This window comes from Bos javanicus, chromosome 3 (assembly GCF_032452875.1).
Source record: "Bos javanicus breed banteng chromosome 3, ARS-OSU_banteng_1.0, whole genome shotgun sequence".
Classification (NCBI taxonomy): domain Eukaryota; kingdom Metazoa; phylum Chordata; class Mammalia; order Artiodactyla; family Bovidae; genus Bos; species Bos javanicus.
This window is the reverse complement of record NC_083870.1, coordinates 26,602,357-26,626,046: the sequence shown is the minus strand read 5'-3', so window position 1 is coordinate 26,626,046 and position 23,690 is coordinate 26,602,357. Positions and strand designations below refer to the sequence as shown.

Sequence of the window (23,690 nt, the reverse complement as noted above, 5' to 3'; positions counted from 1 at the left end):
CAGACTATACCATACAAGCAGGGCCAGGTCTGTTTCTGTTTACTCCAGTGTCTTAGGACTTTGAGTCTTTGAATGATTATGTATTTAGAAAACGCCTATATATCTCATGTATATATCTCATATACATACATATTTATATATATATACACTACATATGACATGTACAAAGCATATATGAGATACATGTATAAAATCTGTATTGTGGGCCTTAAGTCACAAAGGGGATGGAGCTTATCTATGTGTCCTCAGTATCTTTATCTTCTGTTTGTGTACTTTACTGTTTTTTTTTTTGTTTGTTACTACCATAGCATTTTCGAAATAATTGCAGAGCAGAGGTTTGTAGGGTTGGGTAGGGGAGGGAAAAAATGGAGTCCATCCATGAAGAGGAAGAGGTGAGGAAGAAGTCCTTTTTCTTCCTCGTCCTTCTCAGTTTTTCCCTTTGCAGCTCCTGTGGAAGACAAATGACTCATGTGTTCTCACTATCATCTCTCCACCCGCTCTGACCTTTGTGGGACTGGCACAGCCTCTCCCATCCCCGACTGGCATCTGCTCCCTCCTAGGCTTCACCTTAGTTGCTCACAGCGTGGGGAAGCACTCTTGTTGAGTTCCAGTACAGGTTTCAAGGGCCTGGTGGCTGGGTTAGTCGAAACCACATACTGCCTCCTTGCCATCACTGTTCTCATAGATGGCAAGCTCTGGGCACGTCTGCAGGAAGGGGCAGTGGGGCTGCTGCCTGCAGCATGTGTTGACCTGGCTTGTGACGACTCCTTTTTATCTACCCTGTGCCAGGCATTAGACCTGAGCTCTGGGCATATATAAGGACGTAGTCACAGACCCTCAACTCCTGGAGCTGCCAGTCTCAATGTGGAGGCCTGACATATACCCAAGAAGAGAGGTGGCCTGGAAGAAGTGTCTAAGGGGATTTCCCTGGCGGGTCCAGCAGTTAAGACTCTGTGCTTCCACTGCAGGGGGCATGGGTTTGACCCCTGGTTGGGGAACTGAGATCCTGCAAGCAGTGTAGTGCAGCCAAAATAAAAAGTGTCTAAGGATTGTTAGGAAAAAAATGCTACAACTACAGAGGAAAGGCGGAGTGTTCTGGGCTAATTTAGACAGAGGTGCTCTTACAGAAAAGGTGGGACAGCTGACATAATCCTTTACACCTGCTTGTATCACTACCTGTATCCTCTCTACCTGTACTGAATATCCATTTTTTAGGTTTTAGTGCCATGCCTGGATTGGGAATATTTTGTAAGGATCTGGAGCATCCAGGTCATTGGCTTCTCTAGCACCAAAGAAGAGTGATAATAAAACTGACGTGGCAAATTTGGGGGTTTGGATTATTGAGATGTTATCACTTCCTGAGTGATCACTTCCTGGGTGCTGAGAACTGGCTTCTTTTTTGAAATGTATTTATTTTAATTAGAGGATAATTACTTTAAAAGTAAGCTGGTCTTGCCTGAAGAAAACCTTTCGGTGGCTTGAGTTGGGGGTAAGTTGTAAGGGCTTCAGAAGGAAAGGGTTGAGACTGGAGAGAAAGTCGTAAGATTGGGAAGAGCCTGGAATGTCACCTGGAGGAGTTTAAGCCTGATGTTGTGAGTGAATGTCTATTTTTCACTAGTTCTGCCTGCCCTAAGTCCCTTGTGTCCTTTATTTACTCGATACTTTAAAAGGTTCTCATTGTTGGAGGACTCATCTCTCTCTCTTCTTTTTTTATTGGGGTATAGTATTTATACTGTGTTAGTTTCTGTGTTGTGCTGGTCTGTGCTTAGTCACTCAGTTGTGTCCGACTCTTTGTGACCCTATGGACTGTAGCCCACCAGGCTCCTCTGTCCATGGGGATTCTCCAGGCAAGAATCCTGGAGTGGGTTGCCATGCCTTCCTCCAGGGGATCTTCCCAACCCAGGGATCGAACCCAGGTCTCCTGTATTGCAGATGGATTCTTTACCATCTGAGCCACCAGGGAAGCCCGTGTTAGTTTCTGGTGTACAGCAGAGTGATTCAGTTATATATGTGTGTACACGTGTGTGTGCACATGCTCAGTCACTTCAATCCTGTCTGACTCTTTGCAACCCTATGGACTATAGCCCACCAGGCCCTTTTGTCCCTGGGATTCTCCAGGCAAAAATACTGGAGTGGGTTGCCATGCCCTCCTCCAGCAGATCTTCCTGACCCAGGGATCGAACCTGATTCTCCTGTGTTTCCTGCATTGTGGGCAGATTCTTTACCACTGAGCCACCAGGGAAGCCCATGTACACATATATGTACACATGTATGCATATGTGTACATATATATATATTATTTTTCAGGTTCTTTTTCATTATAGGTTCTTACAGGATATTGAATATAGTTCCCTGTGCTATACAATGGGACCTTGTTGTTTAACTATTTTATATATAGTAGTTTGTATCCACTAATCCCAGACTCCTAATTTATCCCTCCCCACCCCCACCCTGAGATTTTCTATGAATCTGCCACATTGTTCCAACATCCTTGACGTTGACCCTTGGCCAGGTGTTGACTCACCTGATGATATGGTTCTGCACCCAGCAGGTGTGCAATAAAGAACCGCTGAATGAAGGAATGAGAGGTCAGAGTGATGGAGTCAAGGCCTGTTCCTTAAAGGGCATGTGAACTCAGAGTCATTTTCAAGTCAGTCTGCCACACTGCACCCCTCTCTGGGCCCCTCCACCACCCATGGCATCTGGTGGTGTGTCTGTAAATATCAAGGATAGGCTTAAGCCTTGCTGGGGGAGAGGGATGGACAAGGCAAAGGAAGGGCAGAAAATGGGAAATGGTAAAATCGGGAAGGAGAGGACACAGCTGCCCAAGGAAAGGAGCAAGGGAGGATTTCCCCAACAGTTGTCTCAGGTGCATTCGCGCCCAGATGCACGTTTAAACTCACGTGAGTCCTCCATTCTCCATAAACTTGAGACTGCAAGGAGGGCCAGGTGTTCACACACAACTTGGCAGGCTCTGCTGGCCTGTTTGAACACAGGGAGGATTGAAAATGGCTGAATAGTAAGGGGTGCAGGGCAGTGCTGAGGCCTCCAGCAGCTGTTAATTTTACAGAATGTTCTAAAATAATCCTCTTGGATAGATCTTGCCTCAGCTCTTCCTGTCTCTGGTCCTTGGACAGAGAATTGTTTGAATCATGTCACGTGTTGTTATTTTGGTTACCCACCAGTAAAGATTGTCTCAAAGTGCTTTTTGTGTCTTTGTGTTCTTCTGTGGTCACCTAACTTCTCCGAACCTCAGTTTCCTGATTTAATCCTCTCAAGGTTGAGTATTAAATCATGTGAACAGGATTTCCAAACTGTAAAGCCATGCTATAAATGTAAGGTGGTTTCTGTCAATTACTGAGTCCTTGAGGGCAAAGCTTTCTGCTCGATACTTGGCTTACGTATCAGGGCTCCATCAGAGGAGCAGAGCCGCTGTGAATGTTATGGAATAAGACATCTAGTAGAGGAATTAGACTGTACAGTTTTGGGAGGAGCTTGGTAAATGAAGGTCTGAAAGGGGTCAAGGAAAAGCCGGCTGTCCTGAAGCACTGGTAGGGGTGGACATGTCGAAGCTGGCCGAGGAACGGAGGAGCCAGGCAGGGTGGGGCCATGAAGAGGCGGAATGGTCTGGCATAAGAGTTTATGCAAAGACAATTGCCTCTTATAGCTACTACCTGGTGGCCCTGGAGCCACTTTGGCCAGTAAAGTTAACATTCGGGAAGAAACCCAGAGCAGAAAGAAGAGCAAGAACAAACTAGAACCCACCGACACCTGCGCATCTGTCTCTCGCTTCCTTGAACCTTGATGACCCCTGTAGCATTATGGCTCCTGCTTCCTTTCTGCTCCCAAATCTTGCATGTACTCACTTCCCTTTTGTCCAGCTCTAACCCGGAACTGCACAGGAAGGAGGACTCTGGGAGGTGTAGTTCATATAACCATATTGACTCAGTACAAACCTGCACAGTGTCATAAGGCAGAGTTAAAGATTTGGCATGACTCTGGCCTCTCAGGATCTCTCAAAGGCCACATTGCTGGAGTGATGTCATGATTACATGGTCTGGGGCTTCCCTGGTAAGAAGTTCACTTGGTTAATGATCCAGTCTTTAAGAAGTGACTTGCAGCTGTGTTCCTCATTTGCCTCTCCTGTCTTCCTTGCCTTTCCTACTTGTAGTGCCGGAGGGAATGGTTATCTCAGCAGCAAAAGCTGTGGAAAGTTGCATTGACTGAAGAGCCTGTCAATTCCCAGGGAGCGTGAAGTCTTTTTTAAAGTTTTATTTATTTATTTGTGGCTGCTCTGGGTCTTTGTTGCTGCACATGGGCTTCCTCTAGTTGCAGAGAGCAGGGGCTGCTCTACTCGCAGTGCCAAGGCTTCTCATTGTGGTGACTTCTCTTGCTGTGGAGCACAGGCTCTAGGGCATGTGGCTCAGAGGCTTTGTTGCCTCTTAGCATGTGAGAGCTTCCAAGATCAGGGATTGAATCCATGTTCCTGCATTGGCAGGCAGATTCTTAACCACTGAACCATCAGGGAAGTCCCAAGCACGAAGTGTTTCTACCATCAAGTTCCTGTTTGACCTGGAGAAACACATACTTACTCTTTCTTCTCTTCCATTACGAAGGCTAAAAGAAAATTTGCAGATGTGAATGATTGCAGACTAGAGCCAGGAACTGTCATGTAAACGCTAAGTGAGAACACAGTTTAGATCCCTGTACCACCCTTCTTCGAGGTTTCCCAGGTGGCTCAGTGGTAAAGAATCTGCCTGCCACACAGGAGACACTGGAGATTTGGGTTTGATCCCTGGATCAGGAAGATCTCCTGGAGAAGGAAATGGCAACCCACTCCAGTATTCTTGGCTGGGAAATCCCATGGACAGAGGAGCCTGGTGGGCTACAGTCCATGGGATCACAAAGAGTCAGAATAACAACTCCGCCCTTCTTTACTCCTGTGGTCTGTTGGTCATATGGCCCCTTCCTCGTGTTTCTGCAGCTATCTCAGGTCAGTGAGGGCTAAGGAAGTGCCTTCTATGGTCACCTTAAGTCGCTCACTCTGTTGTGTCCAACTCTTTGCGACCCCGTGGACTGTAGCCCACCAGACTCCTCCATCCATGGGATTCTCCAGGCAAGAATACTGGAGTGGGTTGCCATTTCCTTCTCCAGGGGATCTTCCCAACCCAGGGTTCAAAACCAGGTCTCCTGCATTGCAGGCAGACATTTTAACCTCTGAGCCACCAGGGAAGACCATATGGTCACCTTGCTGCTGCTGTTGCTGCTAAGTCGCTTCAGTCGTGTCTGACTCTGTGCGACCCCATAGACGGCAGCCCACCAGGCTTCCCCGTCTCTGGGATTCTCCAGGCAAGAACACTGAAGTGGGTTGCCATTTCCTTCTCCAGTGCATGAAAGGGAAAAGTGAAAGTGAAGTCGCTCAGTCATGTCTGACTCTTAGCAACCCCATGGACTGCAGCCTACCAGGCTCCTCTGTCCATGGGATTTTCCAGGCAAGAGTACTGGAGTAGGGTGCCATTGCCTTCTCCATGGTCACCTTAGCCCCTAAGAAAATAACACACTTTATAAGATTTAATGGCCACACCTGGACCTTGTCGTCATTCAAAATTCTTTCACCTTTTTGATTGTCCATTCTGATATTTCCCTCTGTGACCACAATTGCGTCTCTTTACTCCTTACAAGTTCCCTCATATGTGTTGAACCTACTCTTCATCTTCATTGTTATCCCCTGATCTTGAAAATTCCTTTTTCTCCAAGCCATTTTCAGTTCATGAGCTCTTATCCTGGTGGTCAGCATGTCAGCAGTGAGTTTGTTAACATCCTAAGGACCCTCTGCCTCATTTCTTTGCCAGTCCTCATATTGTGGTTGAGTAACCCACATCAACCATAGTCTCTAAGTCTAAGCTTTATCATCTTGCAAAATCTTAAATCCTGCCCACCTCATTTTCTTACCAATTAGGTTGTCTTTACTGCATCTCAGTGAACCTTGTAATAATTTTGTGATGGTTTGCCATTATATTCCTTCTAATTCGTATTCTAAGCCTTGTCCACAATCTCCAGGATCTAATCCCTTTTCTACTACTTCACTGTGACACTGGAGACTAGCCTAAGGCTCCTCGAGCTTTTTTTGCCTTAAAACCTTGCTGTATTTTTACCCATCCTTTTCTCCTAAATTCTGAAAAAAATAAGGACCCTGTCTTTGGCTCTTTGCTCTTCTGTATGTATGCAGTGTGTCTTTCTGTGACTCCCGGGTCACTTGTGGCTTTGAATACCATCTGTGTGCTGAAGACTCTTCAGTGATTGTCTCTGGTTGGACCTTCCCCCTGAGCTTCAGACATATGTACCCACTGCCTACTCCACTGCACCCCTGCTCATGTCCAGTAAGCATCTCGAGCTTAAAAGGGCTGGAAAAGAGCTCTAGTCTTGCCTGATATGAATTCCTTCCTGCCAGTTACTTTCCCATCTCAGTAAATGGCTTCACCATGAACCCGTATGCTCCAGCCAGAGCCTGTACCACCCCTATTCCTGTCTTCCTCATTCTCCACATTCAAAATAGCAGTGCATCTTTTCACTTTATTTATAAAACATGTTTTGGATCTGACTCCTCCTGAGAGTCACCACTACTACAAGCTGAGGCCCAGCGTCCCTCATCTTTTGCTTGATTTACCGTAACTTCTCCCATTCCGGTGTCCTTACATCCAAATTAGCCCGCTGTTGTCCATCTTTCACAGAGCAGCCAGGGTGGACTTTCTGTGATAAAGTAAGCTTCATCATCCCCTAGTTTATGTGCTTCCCATTTCAACCAGAGTCCAAGGCCTCTGCCCCCTTGTTCATTATAATCCAACCACACTGGTCTTTTTTTCCATCCCTTGAATACCCCAGGCTTGCTCCGGTCTTAGTGTTTTTATATTTGCTGGTCTCTCTGCCTGGAGCAATCTTACCCTGGAGTTCTGCCCCTGCCTCCTCCTTATTCAGGTCTGAAGTCATTGGTGACCTCAGAGGAGACTTTCCTGACCACACTGGCTAAAAGCAGCCCTTCACCATCCCCATCCCCAGTCACCAGCACATCAGCCTATTTTATCTGGAGAGCATTTATCAGCCCTCCCGGCTTGTTTCCCCACACGCTCCTTAACTGGAGCTCAAGCTTCTTGTGAGCAGGGACCCTTGGCTGAATGTCCGCTGTGCCAAGAAGGTGCTTAGAGGACCAACTGGCTGACTTTCCAGGATAAACTGCCCACTTGTGCCCTTCATTGCCGCTTGCCTACTTTGGGGTCTCTTTCGTGGCTGTACCCTCTCTTCCTTGCGTCTGGATTATTCCTTTCTCCTGGCTGTTACTCGCCAAGTCCCACACCACATCATTGCAAATGCATTTCTGTGGAGGTTACCAGTGGTTACTTGATCATCAGTTCAGAAGTCTTCTCTCAGTACCCATCTTCCTTGACTTCTCTGCAGGTTTGAGCGACACTGTTGCTCATTTTTTCCCAAACCGAAACATAATAGGATTCTGCTCTGGATGCTGTGCAAGATGCACGTAGTATAGGAGCCAGATCCTGCCATAGGAGCTTGCAGCCTCCCAGGAGCAAGTTTTGGGTTGGCCATCAAGTTTGTTCCGGGTTTTCTATAACACCTTATGGCAAAGTGCAGACAAACGTTTTGGACAGCCCATAGATGGGTATGTCCGTAAGGAAAACAGTAGATGTCACTCCCAACCTTTGCTTCTTGGAATTCTTGCATCCCTTGGTGGCTGCTAGGACATAAGCCTTTTCTGGTTTTCTTCCTAACTGGCTGCTGTTCCTTTTTCCTTTTTTTTTTTTTTTCTGGTCCCTTTTCAGTCCTTTTCTTCCGTTTGTGTTTAAATAATAGAAATTTGCAATGGTTCTGTGGTTTTGTTCCTTTCCTCTTGTTTGCACTCTGTTCCCTGGTGACTCCATGGACTTCCATATCTCTGAGATCTTCACCCACTCCCCTCTCCAGGCACGTGACTCCACATTGTTATGGGGCTCAAATATCGCAGGTTTCCATTCCTGGTGGACCTTTCAACTTGTCTGAGTCTCACTGACTGCTTTTCTCCTCAGTATTTCCTCAGCAGCTCTCGGCTTCCCTGGGACATCTCTCATCTCAGGTATGTCAGTGGATTCTTCTTCCAGCATGGCTCTCAGAGCTGCTGCCTTTCCACTCCCGCCCTTGTTCTTCTTTTGATTCTTATACCAACCTCCCCACCCCCATCTCGTTGAGGATTCCTGATTGACCTCGCCTGTGTGTGTCCGTTCCAGCCTGCTCATACTGCACTCTCCACTCGCCCTACTCTTCACCGCAACCCACATGTTCCCTCTAGGCCTTTGCTTATGCTCCTCCTTTTAACACTGGTCACCTTTCTCCTCAGTGTCCCCTGCCCAACCCCTAGCCCCCAGCCATTTTTCAAAGGCCCGATACAAATGTTGACACTGCATGAAGCTTTTCCCTAATCTCTTTAGGGACACACCCTCAGTTTCTGTCAAACCCCTGGCACTTGTTAGTACCTTTCTTTGGTTACAAATATTCTTCCTCCTGTTAGTTTTTCACGTGCCCCTAAGACTCAGTATGCCTCTAAAACTCAATATGCCGTAAGTCTCTTAAAAGAAGGTCCAAGGCTGATTTACCTTCCTCTCTCACATATCATCTAGCTAGGGGGGTTCTTGCTCAATAGTTGTTTGTTTAAAAAGTCATATTGTATTTGTCTAGTTTATCTCTGTAAGGTCTTAGCTAAATCTTTTTTTTTTAAATGATTATGAGGCCTGCTCTAGTAGAACCTTATTTGCGTTTGGATGAGGTTTTGAAGTAGTGCCATATGTGACTTCATTATACATTCTCTGCTGGCTGTAACTTGTTTAATGTGTACATTGCTGCATTTTCATCACATAGGGACTGTCTAAATGAAAGCCGGCGTATTCCCTTCTTGCCAGACCTCTCAGTGGCAGTCATGCAGAGACAAAGGTTTTGCATTTGTTAAGTCAGATGCTGCAGTGAAGGCCCTATGAGGGTTTATAGGTTTGACCTTGTATATCCATTTCTAAATCTCGTGTGGACTAGAAATTTCATGTAGAAATCCATAGGCCCCTAGTCTCTCTTAAAGGGCTTGTAAGGACTGGGAAAGGGGGATTTAGGTGTCATTTGACAAGGCAAAGTGAAAATACCACAAGCTCTTCAGTTTCAGTATTTCTGTTCTATCTGTGCTATTAGATTCAGTAACTTTCAATACTTTTCTTAGAAATTACTCTGATTGGAAAGTCAGATTGTTGCTTCTAGACTGCTCAGTGAGGTGATAACATCTGAGCAATAATAGAAGCAACTGCAAATATCCTCTGCAGGTCTTGATTTAGAATAATGTTGATGGTAACCCAGGAAATAAAATCTATTTCCCATGGCTATCATGAGGGGGTGAAAGAGGCTGGATAAATCCAGTTCGTCTTCATTAGCTGGTCTCTCTTAATGATTCCTCATGGTTGCCAATAATGCTTATTGAAATAAACATTGCAGGGATGATTGCACTGAAAAAGTTGCCTGATTTTTCTTGCCTCAGTTCCGTTCAGTCACTCAGTTGTGTCCAACTCTTGGTGACCTCATGGACTGCAGCATACCAGGCTTTCCTATCCATCACCAATCTCTGGAACTCGCTCAAACTCATGTCCATCAAGTCGGTGATGCCACTCAACCATATCGTCCTCTGTTGTCCCCTTCTCCTCCTGCCTTCAGTCTTTCCCGACATCAGGGTCTTTTAGAATGAGTCAGCCCTGCACATCAGGTGGCCAAAGTATTGGAGCTTCAGCTTCAGCATCAATCCTTCCAGTGAATATTCAGGATTGATTTCCTTTAGGATTGACTGGTTTGATCTCTTTGCAGTCCAAGGGACTCTCAAGAGTCTTCTCCAACGCCATAGTTCAATAGCATCAGTTCTTTGGCACTCATCTTTCCTTATAGTCATACTCTCACATCCATACATGACTGCTGGAAAAACCATAGCTTTGACTATGCAGACCTTTGTTGGTAAAGTAATGTCTCTGCTTTTTAAAATGCTGTCTAGGTTGGTCATGGAGAAGGCAATGGCACCCCACTTCAGTACTCTTGCCTGTAAAATGCCATGGATGGAGAAGCCTGGTGGGCTACAGTCCATGGGGTAGCTAAGAGTCGGGCACGACTGAGCAACTTTACTTTCACTTTTCACTTTCACTTTTCACTTTCACTTTTCCCTTTCATGCATTGGAGAAGGAAATGGCAACCCACTCCAGTATTCTTGCCTGGAGAATCCCAGGGACAGAGGAGCCTAGTGGGCTGCCGTCTATGGGGTCGCACAGAGTTGGACACAACTGAAGTGACTTAGCAGCAGCAGCAGGTTGGTCATAGCTTTTCTTCCAAAGAGCAAGCCTATCCCCATCCATTCTACATGATGGAAGAAAGTTGAAGGCATTTAATTATTTTCTTGAATACTTCAAAGGTAGGCAAATAGAAATCTGGAAACAGTTACCGCTTGCATATTAATTGTCTGTACTGAAGAAAGAGCAGTAGGCTTCCAAAAGTCCTTCCTATATGTTTTTAGAATAAAGTCCTCTTCACCTTATTTGAATATGAAAGTGTAAGACATAGAGTTAGTATCACTTAAAATAATGAAGACAGTCTGTCAGAAAAAAATTTTTTAAGAAACTGGACGTTATTTTTAATAATCCTGTTTTTCTATTTTTCTCCTCTGTCTACTTTATGTCAAGAATATATATTTCTTCTCTTTAGTAACTCATTTTGGTTACTTTGCTGCCTATCTGATTCACATTGTCCTTGGAGAATTTGAGATATTTTATAGGGAATGTCAAGCTGTTCCTTCTTCCCACTCAGCACAAAGACAAAATCAACAGAAAGTGGTAATATCAACAATGCAGTTGAAGACAAAACCAACCCAGCCAGTCTTTGTCCTGACAGGGCAGTGCATGGACCAGATAAACCTGGCTGGAGTCCCTCACTTCATGGTTTCATGCAAGTGATTAGCTTGTCTGAGTCTCAGTTTCTTCGGTTCAGTGATGGGGGTGTTCTGGCGTATAAGAGAGACATGGGATGTTACTGTTCCTCCTCTTACTCCATCTCAGCCTTGTGGAGAGAAATCTGGTGATGAATCAAAGTGAACAGATTACAAAGTAAATACTTGAGAAATGCTTATGTCATTTTAGCTGAAATTATAGATTCTTCTATTAATCAAGTTTTTAAAATATATGTTTTAAATTTATTTAAGAATGGACTAGAACGGTGACTCTTTTTTAAAAATTGTTTTTGTATTTATTTGTTTTGGGCTGTGGTGGGTCTTCGTTGCTGTGCATGGGCTTTCTCTGGTTGCAGTATGTGGGATTCTCAGTTGTGGTTTCTTTTGTTGCAGAACACGGGCTCCAGGGCACGCAGGCTCAGTAGCTGTTAGGCAAGGGCTTAGTTGCCCCGAGGCATGTGGGATCTAAGTTCCCAGAACTGTGTCCCTTGCGTTGGCAGGTGGATTCTTTTTTTTTCCTTAATTTATTTATTTTTGGCTGTGCTGGGTCTTTGCTGCTGGGTGCGGGCTTTTCTCTAGTTGCTGCAAGTAGGGGCTACTCTTTATGGTGGTGCATGGGCTTCTCAATGTGGTGGGCTCTCTTGTGGCTTGCAGGCTCTAGATGTGTGCATCATACATTGCTTCACTCCTGTCTGACTCTGTGACCCTATAGACTGTACGGGGCCTGCCAGGCTCCTCTGTCCGTGGGATTCTCCAGGCAAGAATACTGGAGGAGGTTGCATGAGCTTCAGTAATAGCAGCACACGGTCTCAGGAGTTGTGGTAGAGGGCTCAGTAGTTGTGCCTGGAGGGCTCTGGAGCCCTGGCTCAGTAGTCATGATGCAGTCTTTGGTTGGTCTGGAGCATCTGAGATCTTCCTGGATCAGGGATCAAATCCATGTCCTGGGCATTGACAGGTGGATTCTTAACCACTGGACCACGAAAGAAGTCCCTAAGCAAGTAATTTTTATTATCCCTCTCTCTTTAGTTTGTTATCTATTCTTTTATTTTTATGATTATTCTAGAGATTAAACATATATTGTTGACTTTTTAGTGTCTACCGATGATCCTTTTATCATATGCAAGACCTTAGAAAACATTTAGGCTCCATTTATTTCATTCTTTCCCTCATTTTTTGTGCTGCTGTTGTCATATATTTTAATTACACATATATTTTAAATTCCCGAAGACATGATTAATATTGTATTATATAGTCCCCACTCAGTAGGTTTACCCACACACTTAACCTTTCTATTGCCCTTTATGTCTTTGTACATCTCCATGATTCCATCTGGGATCATTCTTCTCCTATTTGAAGAATGCCCTTTCGTATATCTTTTTGGTATTTCGTTACTATTTCTTTTTATTAATTCTCTTTCCCTTGTTGAGAGTTAGTTGAAAGCATATTTATTTTGCCTTCCTTTTAAAATTTATTTTGGCGTTTCTGTGTAGAATTCTCAGTTGGTAGTTACTTTCTTTCATCACTTTAAAGATGTCATTACATTGTTTTAGGAGCATCGTTTCTATTGAAAGTCAGAATCATTGTATTGTTGCTCCCTTCTCTACTGTTCAGCAGTTTTACAGTCGTGCACCTAGGTGTGGTTTTCTTCGTATTTGCACTGCCTCTGATACGCAGTACTTCCTGAATCTGTGGCATGCTGCATTTGTCAGTTTGAGAAACATCTTAGCCATTATCTCTTCAGAAATTAATTCCGCCCAATTCTATCGCTTTCTTTCTCTCTCATCCTGGGTCTCTGTTACATGTTTGGCCTTTTTGCTATCTCTCATGTGTCTCTTAGACTGTTTCCTATATTTTTAATCTTTTTTACACCCTGGGCTTCAGTTTGGATATCTTATGAGTGACTGATAGTCGCTCAGTCATGTCCTACTGTTGCAACCCCATGGACTGTAGCCCAGCAGTCTCTCTGTCCATGGAATTCTCCAGGCAGGAATACTGGTGTAGCTCGCCATTTCCTTCTCCAGGATTGGATATCGTATACTGACTTTTTTCTCTGCATCTAATCTGATATCAAACCCATTTATTGGGCTCTTAATTCTAGATTTTTTTTTTTTTAGTTCTAGATTTTTATCTGATTATTTTAATAGATTAAGTTAAATGAAATCCTGTTGTCTATTTCTTTGGTAAATTAATTGTAGTTATTTTAAGCCCATGTCTGATAACACCAGTATCTGGGTCCCCGTGCCTCTGTTTCTATTGTCTGTTTTGTTGCCTTTTGTTTTCAGTCATTTGCTGCTGTCATATGGGGTGTCTGGTAGGTTTTGATTAAATATTGAAAAGTTGTAGAGGCTCTGTATGATGCCATCTTCTTCACAAGATGTACTTTCTTTTTTTCTTAGCAGGCTAAAGAGTAAGAGAAACTCACTGTCACCCAGTGAGGAATTGAGATGTTTTGAGATGAGATTTCAGTATTGATAGAGCAGGTTTTTTTCTTCAGCTTTGCTCTTACTCCAAAGGCATAGCCCTTTCCAGGGCTGTAATCCATTCTGGGGTGTTTACTATAGTCCACCTTCCTTTGTGAACTCAGAACTTCAGTTTTTGTTTCCCCAGCTCCCCAGGTGGTGCAGTGGTAAAGAATCTGCCTGCCAGTGCAGGAGATGCAAAAGATGGCAAAAGAAGTTATAGCGATAGAGGAAAGAGACAGTTACTAGAAAGTTAGGTTGTGATGGTTTCCGTATTTCACTATCATATTTAGTACTAGATTTGCTTGAAGCTAAGGCACAAAAGTGAAAGTGTTAGTCACTCATTCGTGTCTGACTCTTTGGGACTCCATGGACTATAGAGCTCGCCAGGCTCCTCTGTCCAGGGAATTCTCCAAGCAAGAATACTGGAGTGGGTTGTCATGTCCTCCTCCAGGGGATCTTCCAGACCCAGGGATTAAACCCAGGTCTCCACCATTGTAGACAGATTCTTCACCCTCTGAGCCAGCAGGGAAGCCCAAAGTACAAAAGGACACGCGAATTTTATATATGATGGGGAAAACAAGACTTGGAAGTTGGAATAGAGAAAAGAGAGATGATGAAGTTAGTAGTCCCAGTTGTATTCAGGGGTGTGTGTGTGTGTGTGTTTGCTGGGAAGTTTAGGCAGAAATTTTAAAAACAGGGATTAGGAAGCAGTGCAGGGTTCTGAGACCTATGTAAGAAGGTCTGATCTAGTCGGGGCATGGTGATGTGGTACTGGTCCACTTAGTAATTGGGATTATGAGGAAGAGCCTTAGCATCAGAGCCTTAATATACTGCACAAAATGTGCTATTAAGGTGCCCTAATTTTGTGTTGAGTTTCAAAGGTACTTGGGCTGTGGTTTCTGGCCTGAGAGATGCCTATATAGTTCTTACTTTCTGGGGAAAGAGCACACAGTGGGCCGTCAACAGGAGTTCAGGTACTAAATTTTAAGAGTCTTATCATATGTTTTCTTGTGTCACTGAACAACACAGTAGTGCCCTCAATAGTCCTTCTAAGGCTAATAAAGAAATGTATCTCATGTGAAGGTCTCTTATATTGACCTCTGAAAACAAATGAAACTACAATTTTAAATTATTTCTTAGTAAAGATATTTTTCTAGAACGTGAAATGAATACAGTTCAGGTGCCAAAGTGTTTGGGACTCTTCATGTGAAATTTGGTAGAATTTGGAAAACCAGAGGAGAGTTTTGTTCTTTTTCTCTTAGTTATCAGCTGTTACGAGAGGTTTCAACTAAAGTTGGCAATGTGTGACTTTGCAGATATTCTTTTTGATTCTGAAAGAGCCATCTGCTCTATGTTTCACAAGTTGTATTTCTTTTTAAATATTATTAACTGTTATCTAACAGTATTAAAGGAAATATGTGCTAAATACCAGCTTGCTGTTAGCAAGTTGAAATTCTGTTCTCTCAGCTTCAAAATCTTGCTTTGCCCAGATGAGAGGACATCCCAGATCTTCATGTATGCCACCACTCAGGTTTCTATCTTTTTCAGATTAGAATTTGATCTTTCAAGCATCTGTTCATATCTCCTTGGCTTTTCCCAGTGGCACTGTAAAGTAGCCAGCATGGAAGAAGGTACTTCTGCAGGTTGAGTTGGATGTAGAGGCAGGCGTGCCTGAGTGACCCCTGGGGAGATGAGGCAGGCTTCACACAGGAGATGGGGCTGGAGCTGCTTCTTGCAAGAGGCTGAGAGGTTGTTGGGATGGCAATTCCAGATGCATGAGGCCCAGAAGCAGAGTCTGTGGCACACGAGAGAAACATGGCATTTCCAGAGAACGAACTGTCGTTCGTTTTGTTAGCACTAAGCTAACTAAGCACTAAGGGCTGGAAGAGTGATAGCTGATGAAGCTGGAATGGTAGCCATGGTCCAGACTCTGAAGGATCTTGTGTATTTTTATTCATCCACTCATTTAGCAAATATTTACTGAACATCTGGTATCAGGTCCAGTTCTAGGCACTGGCATTCAGGAGCAAAGGAAACATAAAAATCGCAGCTCATATAGTCCTTACATTCTGGTGGGAGGAGGTGGATAATAAATAATAGTAAAAATATATGGATACACGTAAAGAGTATTATTGATAAGTGACAAGAAAATACGACAAGAATAAGGATGGGGGTATGTGCAGTTTTAAGATGGTCAGGAAAGGGAAGGCAACATTATAATGAAATGTGGAGCTGATGATGGAGCATAGTGAGCATCTGAGAATATTCTGGACTTAGCAATGTGCAGAAACCCTGAGGCTAGAGTAGTTCTGTTTGCTCAAGAGCCTTAGGAATTAAGGATGGCTAGAGTACAGTGGAAGGAGGAGCAGGAGGGTGGAGAAGCAAAGAGGGCCCTGTCCTGTGAGGTCTTGCCTTTTATCTGAAGCTTTAAACAGAGTAAAGATGTCAGACAACTTGAGTTGTTAAAAGATGGCTTGGCCATGTTGAGAGTAGAGGGCAGGTGGGCAGCCAATTGGGAGACTGTTGCAGTAATTCAGGTGAGAGGGAAGGTGGCTTGAACCAGGGGGATCACAGTAGGGGACCTGGAAGATAGAGTGAATCCTGCAGGTGATGAGGAGCCGTGAAGGACTTCTGATCAGTGAAGTGACATGATTTATGCCTTAAAAGATGATTTGGGCAGCTGTGTGTGGAAGCAGGACTGGACAGCTGAGACGAACCGGCTGTCCCCCAAGCTCTGCTCACTAAGAATAAAGACAGAGACTTTACAAGGAATATAGCCTCATGCCAAAGGGCCCTGTTGAGCTGGTTATTAACCTGGTCAGCCTCTTGACAAGGGCTAGGAATTGCAAAGATTGACACATTAGGAAATTCCTTTGTAAACCTGCCAGGGAAGCAGAGTGAATGAATGTGATCAAGTTTATTATAGATGCCACCTGCAAAGCAGAGCCTTACCGAATTTCATGCACTGTCACGGGGGCTCTGTGGCTCATTTAAGCTTTACAGAGCCCTAAGGGGTCATGTGTCCACTTCATAGAAGAGGACACTGGGCATGAGGAAAAAAGCATTAGGCTGTGACCCCTCTTACAGGTCTCCATTGTGACCTTCCTTCTGAAGGGTTTCTGTGAGATTTGGGATTATCCGGTCATCTCTGAAATTAAATATAAAAAAGATCGCCTGTTTCTTTTGTGAACTGTGGTGATGATGACCTCACTGCTGGGTAGGTATGTTTTATTTCAATGCCCTGAGTTACCAGTGGCAGATATTAGCTTAAGGACCATAAGTGTGCGTGGAATTGTAAGGAATTGAAATGTCTGGGGAAGACGTGCACATGTGTGTGCACGGGCGAGAGTGTGGCCAAATCTAGTGGCTCAGATGAGGCTATCTGTCAGGAGGACACATTCCTTGCGCCTCTCCTGGTGTTGGCCTGAGTCTCTTCTGCCATAGACAGCTTTCTCGCCTAGTCAAGAGGGCTGCCCATGTGCTGCTTCAGAGCAAAGCATCCCTTTGGTACCCTGATCCCAAAGGAGGTAAAAATGTCTTTCTGAGAAGTTTCAGCAGAAACGAGCCAGGAGGACTTGGACTTGGTTTCAGTCTCAGTGTCTGTTCCTGAGACTGGGGTGCAGGGCATTCCTTGGATCGTAGACAAATTTCTTCCTTGAGCTTCACCTGGCACTCTCCTTGAGTGCATATCTATGTTCAAATTCCCTCACCCCCCTTTAAAGGATACTGGTCATTGGATCAGGGCCCACCCTTCTCTGTGTGACCTCATCACGGTTAAGCTAATTACAGCTGCAACAACCTATTCCCAAATAAGGTCATACTCTGAGGTGCTGAGGGCCTGGACTTCAGCATATGAATGGGGAGGTGGTGGTAGGGAGACACAGTTCTACCCAGAGCAAATGACAAAAACACAAAATTGAAAATAAATAATAGAAGATCCCTTTGGTTGAACTCTTCTTACATGATGGAGTCTCAGCTAGCCGTTTTATTTCATCAGCTCAAGGACTCCTTCTTTCCTCATTTTATTGTTGAGGAAGCCAAAGCTAAAAGAAATCTCTCATATTTCAACTTAGGTCCCCTTGATTTCAGGGCTTCCCTGGTGGCTCAGACAGTAAAGATCTGCTTGTAATGCAGGAGACCTGGGTTCGATCCCTGGGTTGGGAAGGTCCCCTGGAGGAGGGAATGGCAATCCATTCCATATTCTTGCCTGGAGAATTCCATGAACAGAAGAACCTGGTGGGCTACAGTCCATGGGGTCACAAAGAGTCGGACACAACTAAGAGACACACACACACACACACACCCTTGATTTCAGAGCCCATCCTTTCTCCTGTATATCTTAATGCTGGACATATTCATAGAACCTCAGGAAAGAACCATGCAAGTTCTTTGGGTCCAAATTGAAATGCTTACACAGGTAGTAAACTCACTACAAAGAATGTGCCAAAGTTCATCACAAAGAAACTATCTTAAAGGATACCCACAACAGGCCCCAAGGGCCTGCCCAGAGGCCCGAGAGGTCTGTGCTCTTGGGGCGGGAAATGCCAGTGAACTCTTGGTGTTGTCCACCCGGCCCATGCCCAGTAAGCTACTGCATTCCTACCAATGCCCAGCAACAGGCCAGAGCAGCACTCTCTCACTTTATGCTTCCCTAGCCTCATTCTGCATTTGGATCAGGGTGAAGAGTAGAGAGAAGGAAATGAGCCAGAAAATAGAAAATTAATACTTGGTAGAGTCGTCATATTTTAAAATTAATTTATAGGCAATGTCAGATAACCAGAGCTAAATCATTTTATCAGCAGGCTGCTTCAGGATTTAAAAAATTGGCATCTATCATTGTAAATCAGGTCTCAGGAGCCCTGGGGAATGGTCTCTAGGGAAGAGGGTTGATATAGGGTGGGCAGAAATGTAAATACTTGATTAGCTGTGTCCTTTTCTTTCACACAAAACCTAAAATATTTCCACATCACGTTGAGTGATCACAGTAGGTTAAATAGTAACGGGAGGGAGAAAGCTCTTCAAATTTATAGTTAGCCTACTTTTAGTACTTACCTTCCTCCCTGTTGATCCTAGGAGACTGGTGCATGAGAGATGCTCACTGTAGGGGCTATTCCTGGCTCGAGGTCCTTGGGGTGGGCTGAACCTTTTGCACAGACACTGGCAGCATGTTGGTCAGTGTCATGTTTTCCATCATGTGCCTGGGAGCTGAAGCGCCCCCAGGCTTGCCACATTTATTCCGGGAAGAGCTTACTGGATTCAAGCCTGCCTCTTTGACTTCTTGTCGTTGCAGCTCTTTGCCGAGGGCGCGTGGTGAGGGTCCCTGTGGGCAGCCTGGTGCGGGTGGTGGGCACCGAGCTGGTCATCCCCTGCAACGTCAGTGACTACGATGGCCCCAGCGAGCAGAACTTTGACTGGAGCTTCTCGGCCTCGGGCAGCAGCTTCGTGGAGCTTGCCAGCACCTGGGAAGCGGGCTTCCCAGCCCAGCAGTACCGCGAGCGCCTGCAGAGGGGCGACATCCTGCTGCGGCGGACGGCCAACGACGCGGTGGAGCTGCACATCAAGAACGTCCAGCACTCCGACCAGGGTCACTACAAGTGCTCTACCCCCAGCACGGACGCCACCGTGCAGGGCAACTATGAGGATACAGTGCAGGTTAAAGGTACATCCTCATGGGAGGAGGGGAGTGCTGTGCCAGGGGGCCATGCTTCCCTCTGCCACCCCACCATGAGTGACTGTGCCTGGGGCTCTGCTCCCTCCTCTGTCCAAGGGAGTAATAGTATCTTACCTGATGAAAGGCAGAGGATGGGCCAGGGGGCCTCTGAGGTCCACTCTTCATTCCATGGTGCATATGAACTGTCTCGTGGCTGGAGAGCTGGAGGCAGCATGGTGTGTGGTGGAGAGTCCAACTCTGAGCCAGGTTGCCTGCGCTTGGTTCCATGGCTGGCTCTCCCATTGGTCACCTCTCTGGCTGTTTGTGTGTCCCATGCCTCAGCGTCCTCCTCTGGAAAACAGTGCCTCCCATAAAGGTCAAAGTGAACTGCTGTTATTTAATCGCTAAGTCTTGTCCGACTCTTTTGCGACCACCTGGACTGTAACCCGCCAGGCTCCTCTGTCCATGGGATTTCCCAGGCAAGAATACTAGAGTGGGTTGCCATTTCCTTTTTCAGGGGATCTTCCTGACCCAGGGAAGATCCTGCATTGGCAGGCAGAGCCTTTACTACTGAGCCACCAGGGAAACCCCCAAGGTGAATTAGCACATGTAAAGCCTCAGCAGTGCCATAGTAAGCACTCCATCAAGTTAGGGATGCGAGGGTGGTGGTCACGTGGACACTCTTCATGTTTATGGGGATAAGAGATACTTCGGAGCTCATGTCTTTCTCTGTGCTCTTCATGATTTAAGTACCTGTGTTTTCTAGAAGTCGTATAGGTCATATGTAGAGAAAGCATGATGTGGTCACTGCAAGCTGGTGGGCCTGGCTGTGCAAGTGATCACACCTAACATAGCTGGAATATTTGGGTTTGTTTGTTTTTTCATTTTCTAAGTCCTGTTTGATTTACTCACCCATTCAGTTCTCAACCCAGTGAAGAAGAGAGGGCAGGGTATTTCCCTAATTTACACACAAGGAGATGGAAAAGTGTAGGTTAATTACTTGCCTAAAATCACACAGCTAATTGGTAAATGAGCAAGAACAAACAATTTTAATTTGAGGCTAGCAAAATAGAAACATTAATGTTGTTATTATTATTACTTAATTATGCATTTATTTGTATCCTGCCTTGTTCCAAAAAGAAATTATGTCAGGGTAGTAGTGTATTAAATGATCAAGAAAGCAGAAAATCTACATGATACGATATAAAAAGAAGGGGTTGATTCAGGCATTCATTCCTTCTGTAATGATTTCTTAACTCCTACCATATTCCAGATTCTGTTCCCCGACTAGACTCATAAGGGGATAAAAACAGCCACTTCCATTATACAAGCATTAAAATGTCAAATCTACCTCTTCTATTACCTCTTCTCATTCCTATACAAAAATCAAATATGTCTTTTTAGAACAAAGTCTCATAATGCATTCTTGCATTGGAGTTGAGTGATCCATTGCTTCTGTAGTCCTCACACACATGCTACACCTCCATTAGATCAGATACACACTTGTCTCCATGTGCGATGCCCATCTTCAGGAGTTGGAGGCCGCAGGAGGAACTTCCTGCCCCCCCGCCCCCCCACCCCAGTATCTTTCTGTTTCTTCTCCAGTCTTTGGAAGGAGAAGCAAGGAGAGGCTTTCTTCAGGGTCAGGAAAGCAGATGGATGGCCATGAAAGAGACTGGCTGGCTGCCCAGATGGAGCCTCTGGTGGCTGCCATGCATGATCTAGGGTCTCTCTGGCCTTCAGCTTCACAGGTCTTAAAACTATATATCCATGGCCTCAGAGATAACTGGTCTTGGGAACTGAGTCATGTTAGCTGGAGTCACAGACTGATGTATATACTAGAAAGTCATTATATTCATTTGCAGTAGAGATAGGACTTTGGGATATGTCCTTCTAAAAATGTAGCAGTTTTTTCTGTTATTTAAAGTAGTCCCTTTTCAAGGACATAGAATTCATTTCCGAGCGTGGAATGGCAGGAGAACCCAAGGAGATGGTGAACAGTGGTGTTTGGGGATTCTCTCAGCCAGCCCTTAGGCAAACCTGAGAGGTGGTGGTCCCTGCAGTCTCTTTGGTAGGGGCCTCCTCACTGCTACATCAAGTGTGGCTTCCCTTCCTCATAGCTCTCACCAACACTTGCCTGATCTCCTGCCCCCTTTTTCTAGACTGTAGAGAAACCCAGCCTTTTCCCAATGGGTCCTAATAAATAACTAAGGCTTCGGTTTTCCTTGATGGGTTCCTACCCTGCAGATGCCCTCTTCTCAACCTAGTTATTCTTACTCATTGCCTAGACCTGGGGGCGCAGGAAGTTCTCCCACACTTTAGTGCTCTTCAAATTACACTGCTTTAACTTCTGGACAATCCCCCAGGCTCCCTACTCCAGCCTGTGTCCCAACAAAGATATGTTGGACAGTCATGGCTGGTCATCACTGAGTACCAAGCGCTGTCCTGGGAACCTTCCCTTATATCTAGTTGAATTCTCAGTCAGCTTCCTGAGTTGGGTCTAGTTGTCATCCCATTTTAGAAATGAGGAAACTGAGGCACAGAGGGGTTTAAGTGATTTGCCTAAGGGTCACAGAAGTATAGCCCAAGGCACAGCTTCCCAAACGGAGTTTGCACCACCCAGTTCTAGCAGGGGGGTCTTATTAGTGCTACCTGTTTCCTCAGGTCAGAATGTCAGCTGAGATGAGAGATGTAGTGAAATGGGCAGATGGGCCCATCTGGGCATTAGAACAGGGGAGGGGAGGAAGAAGTTGTCCCTCAAGGCCTGGAGGTTGGCGGGCCCTTGCCCAGTGCTTGGGGCAGCAGTGTTCCGACCGCTCTGCTTTCTCCCCGCAGTGCTATCTGACGCCCTGCATGTGGCCGCCAGCCCTCAGCCCTCCCCGGGGCCCAGCCTGCGCGAGGGCGAGCCCTTCGAGCTGCGGTGCTCGGCCTCCACCACGTCGCCGCTGCACACGCACCTGGCGCTGCAGTGGGAGGTGCGGCGCGGCCCCGCCCGGCGGAGCATCCTCTCCCTGACCCACGAGGGCAGGTTCCGACCCGGCCCTGGCTATGAGCAGCGCTACCGCGGCGGGGACGTACGTCTGGACACTGTGGGGAGCGACGGGTACCGCCTCTCCGTGTCCCGGGCCCTGTCCTCCGACCAGGGCTCCTACAGGTGCATCGTCAGTGAGTGGATCGGAGAGCAGGGAAACTGGCAAGAAATTCAAGAAAAAGCCGTGGATGTGGCCACCGTGGTGATCCAGCCAACAGGTAAGCTTCTGAAAATTGCATGTTTTAGACTATTTGTTGTTGTTATTTAATCACTCAGTTGTGTCCGACTCTTTGCAACCCTATGGACTGTAGCCCACCAGGCTCCTCTGTCCATGGAATTTTCCAGGCAAGAATACTGGAGTGAGTTGCAATTTCCTTCTCCAGGGGATCTTTCCCACCCAGGGTATAACTTGGGTCTCCTGCCTTGCAGACTGATTCTTTTCCGCTGAGCCATCAGGGAAGCCGGATAAAGAGCTAGGCCAGAGCCTTATTCCTCTCTGACAAGATTTCTCCTCCTCCTGGAAGGCCTCCTGTTGATGGGTGAGGGTATAGGGTGGTGGTGATGGTTTGGAAAGGATGCATTTGTTTTGTGCCAAATGCCGAGTTTTGCTCTGCAGCTGCTTTTTCTCTGGATTCATACCCATGGGAAGCTGCAGGTTACATAAGACACAAAGAGAATTTTGTGACTGAAAGATTAAGTCCTTTTAAGTGCCAGGACAAGGTCCAGCCTGATGTTCAGAGGGGCTTTGGGGTGGGGCTGCCCCCGCCTTGCTCCCATGGCTTCATTTTGTTTGGTGTTTCCTAATCTCTGGATCTGCCCTTCCCCACAGCTGTTGGGGGCGTGTTTGGCTCATCCCCAAACCTCTGTCTGACTTGGGTCCTCTAGGCCTGCCTTTCAGGTCCCCTCTGATGTGACATCCCCTTGTAGGTGAGGGATTCCCTAGGGCTGGGCCTCTTCTTATCTCCTTGAGGACACAAACCCCAGAAGCATCCAACTCTGGGATCTATATGCAAGGAGTTGTCTTCATCTGTGAACCATCTTTTTAAAAAACAATAACCAAAACCTTCTTACTCTTACTAGAGAAGTAATTAAAGAAATGCAAAATACATTTCCAAAAACCCATAAAAATAAATGACAAACAAGAAAAACAGGCCAGTTTTGCCTCCAGTGTCCAGCAAGCATGAGTAGAGAACCTACTGTGGGCTAAGTTCTGTCCTGGGCTCTGGGGTCAGAGATGCTTGAGGATTGTGCCCAAGCCTCCCAGGGCTTCTGGCCTCGGCAGAGGGAAGGTGTAAAGAGACCTTCTCAGGGGGACGTCCCTGCGGGTGGTTGGATGACTTGGTTTGCTGGGAGTCTGACATTGCCAGATTGCAGAGTGCTTTGCACTGTTGCTGCTGTCTCCTGTTTTGGAAACTGAGAAGACCTTGGGTGGACTCATTTCCTGACTGTAAACAAGAGAGCGTGGCCGCTCTGTTGCTCAGATGGGAAGGAAAGCAGGCAACGATACACATGGGAAGTGTTTTTCCTCTGCAAGCCGTGCTGTCC

At 45.8% G+C, this 23,690-nt stretch overlaps 1 protein-coding gene across 1 annotated transcript in view; it reads left to right on the top strand.

Annotated features, from left to right (window-relative positions):
• Positions 1 to 23,690, top strand: part of PTGFRN (prostaglandin F2 receptor inhibitor) — an 80,861-nt gene that overhangs the window by 14,456 nt on the left and 42,715 nt on the right. The window contains exons 2-3 of the mRNA XM_061409917.1: positions 18,755 to 19,123; positions 21,950 to 22,363. Coding sequence (XP_061265901.1) covers positions 18,755 to 19,123; positions 21,950 to 22,363 — 783 coding nt within the window. The remainder of the gene's footprint in view (positions 1 to 18,754; positions 19,124 to 21,949; positions 22,364 to 23,690) is intronic.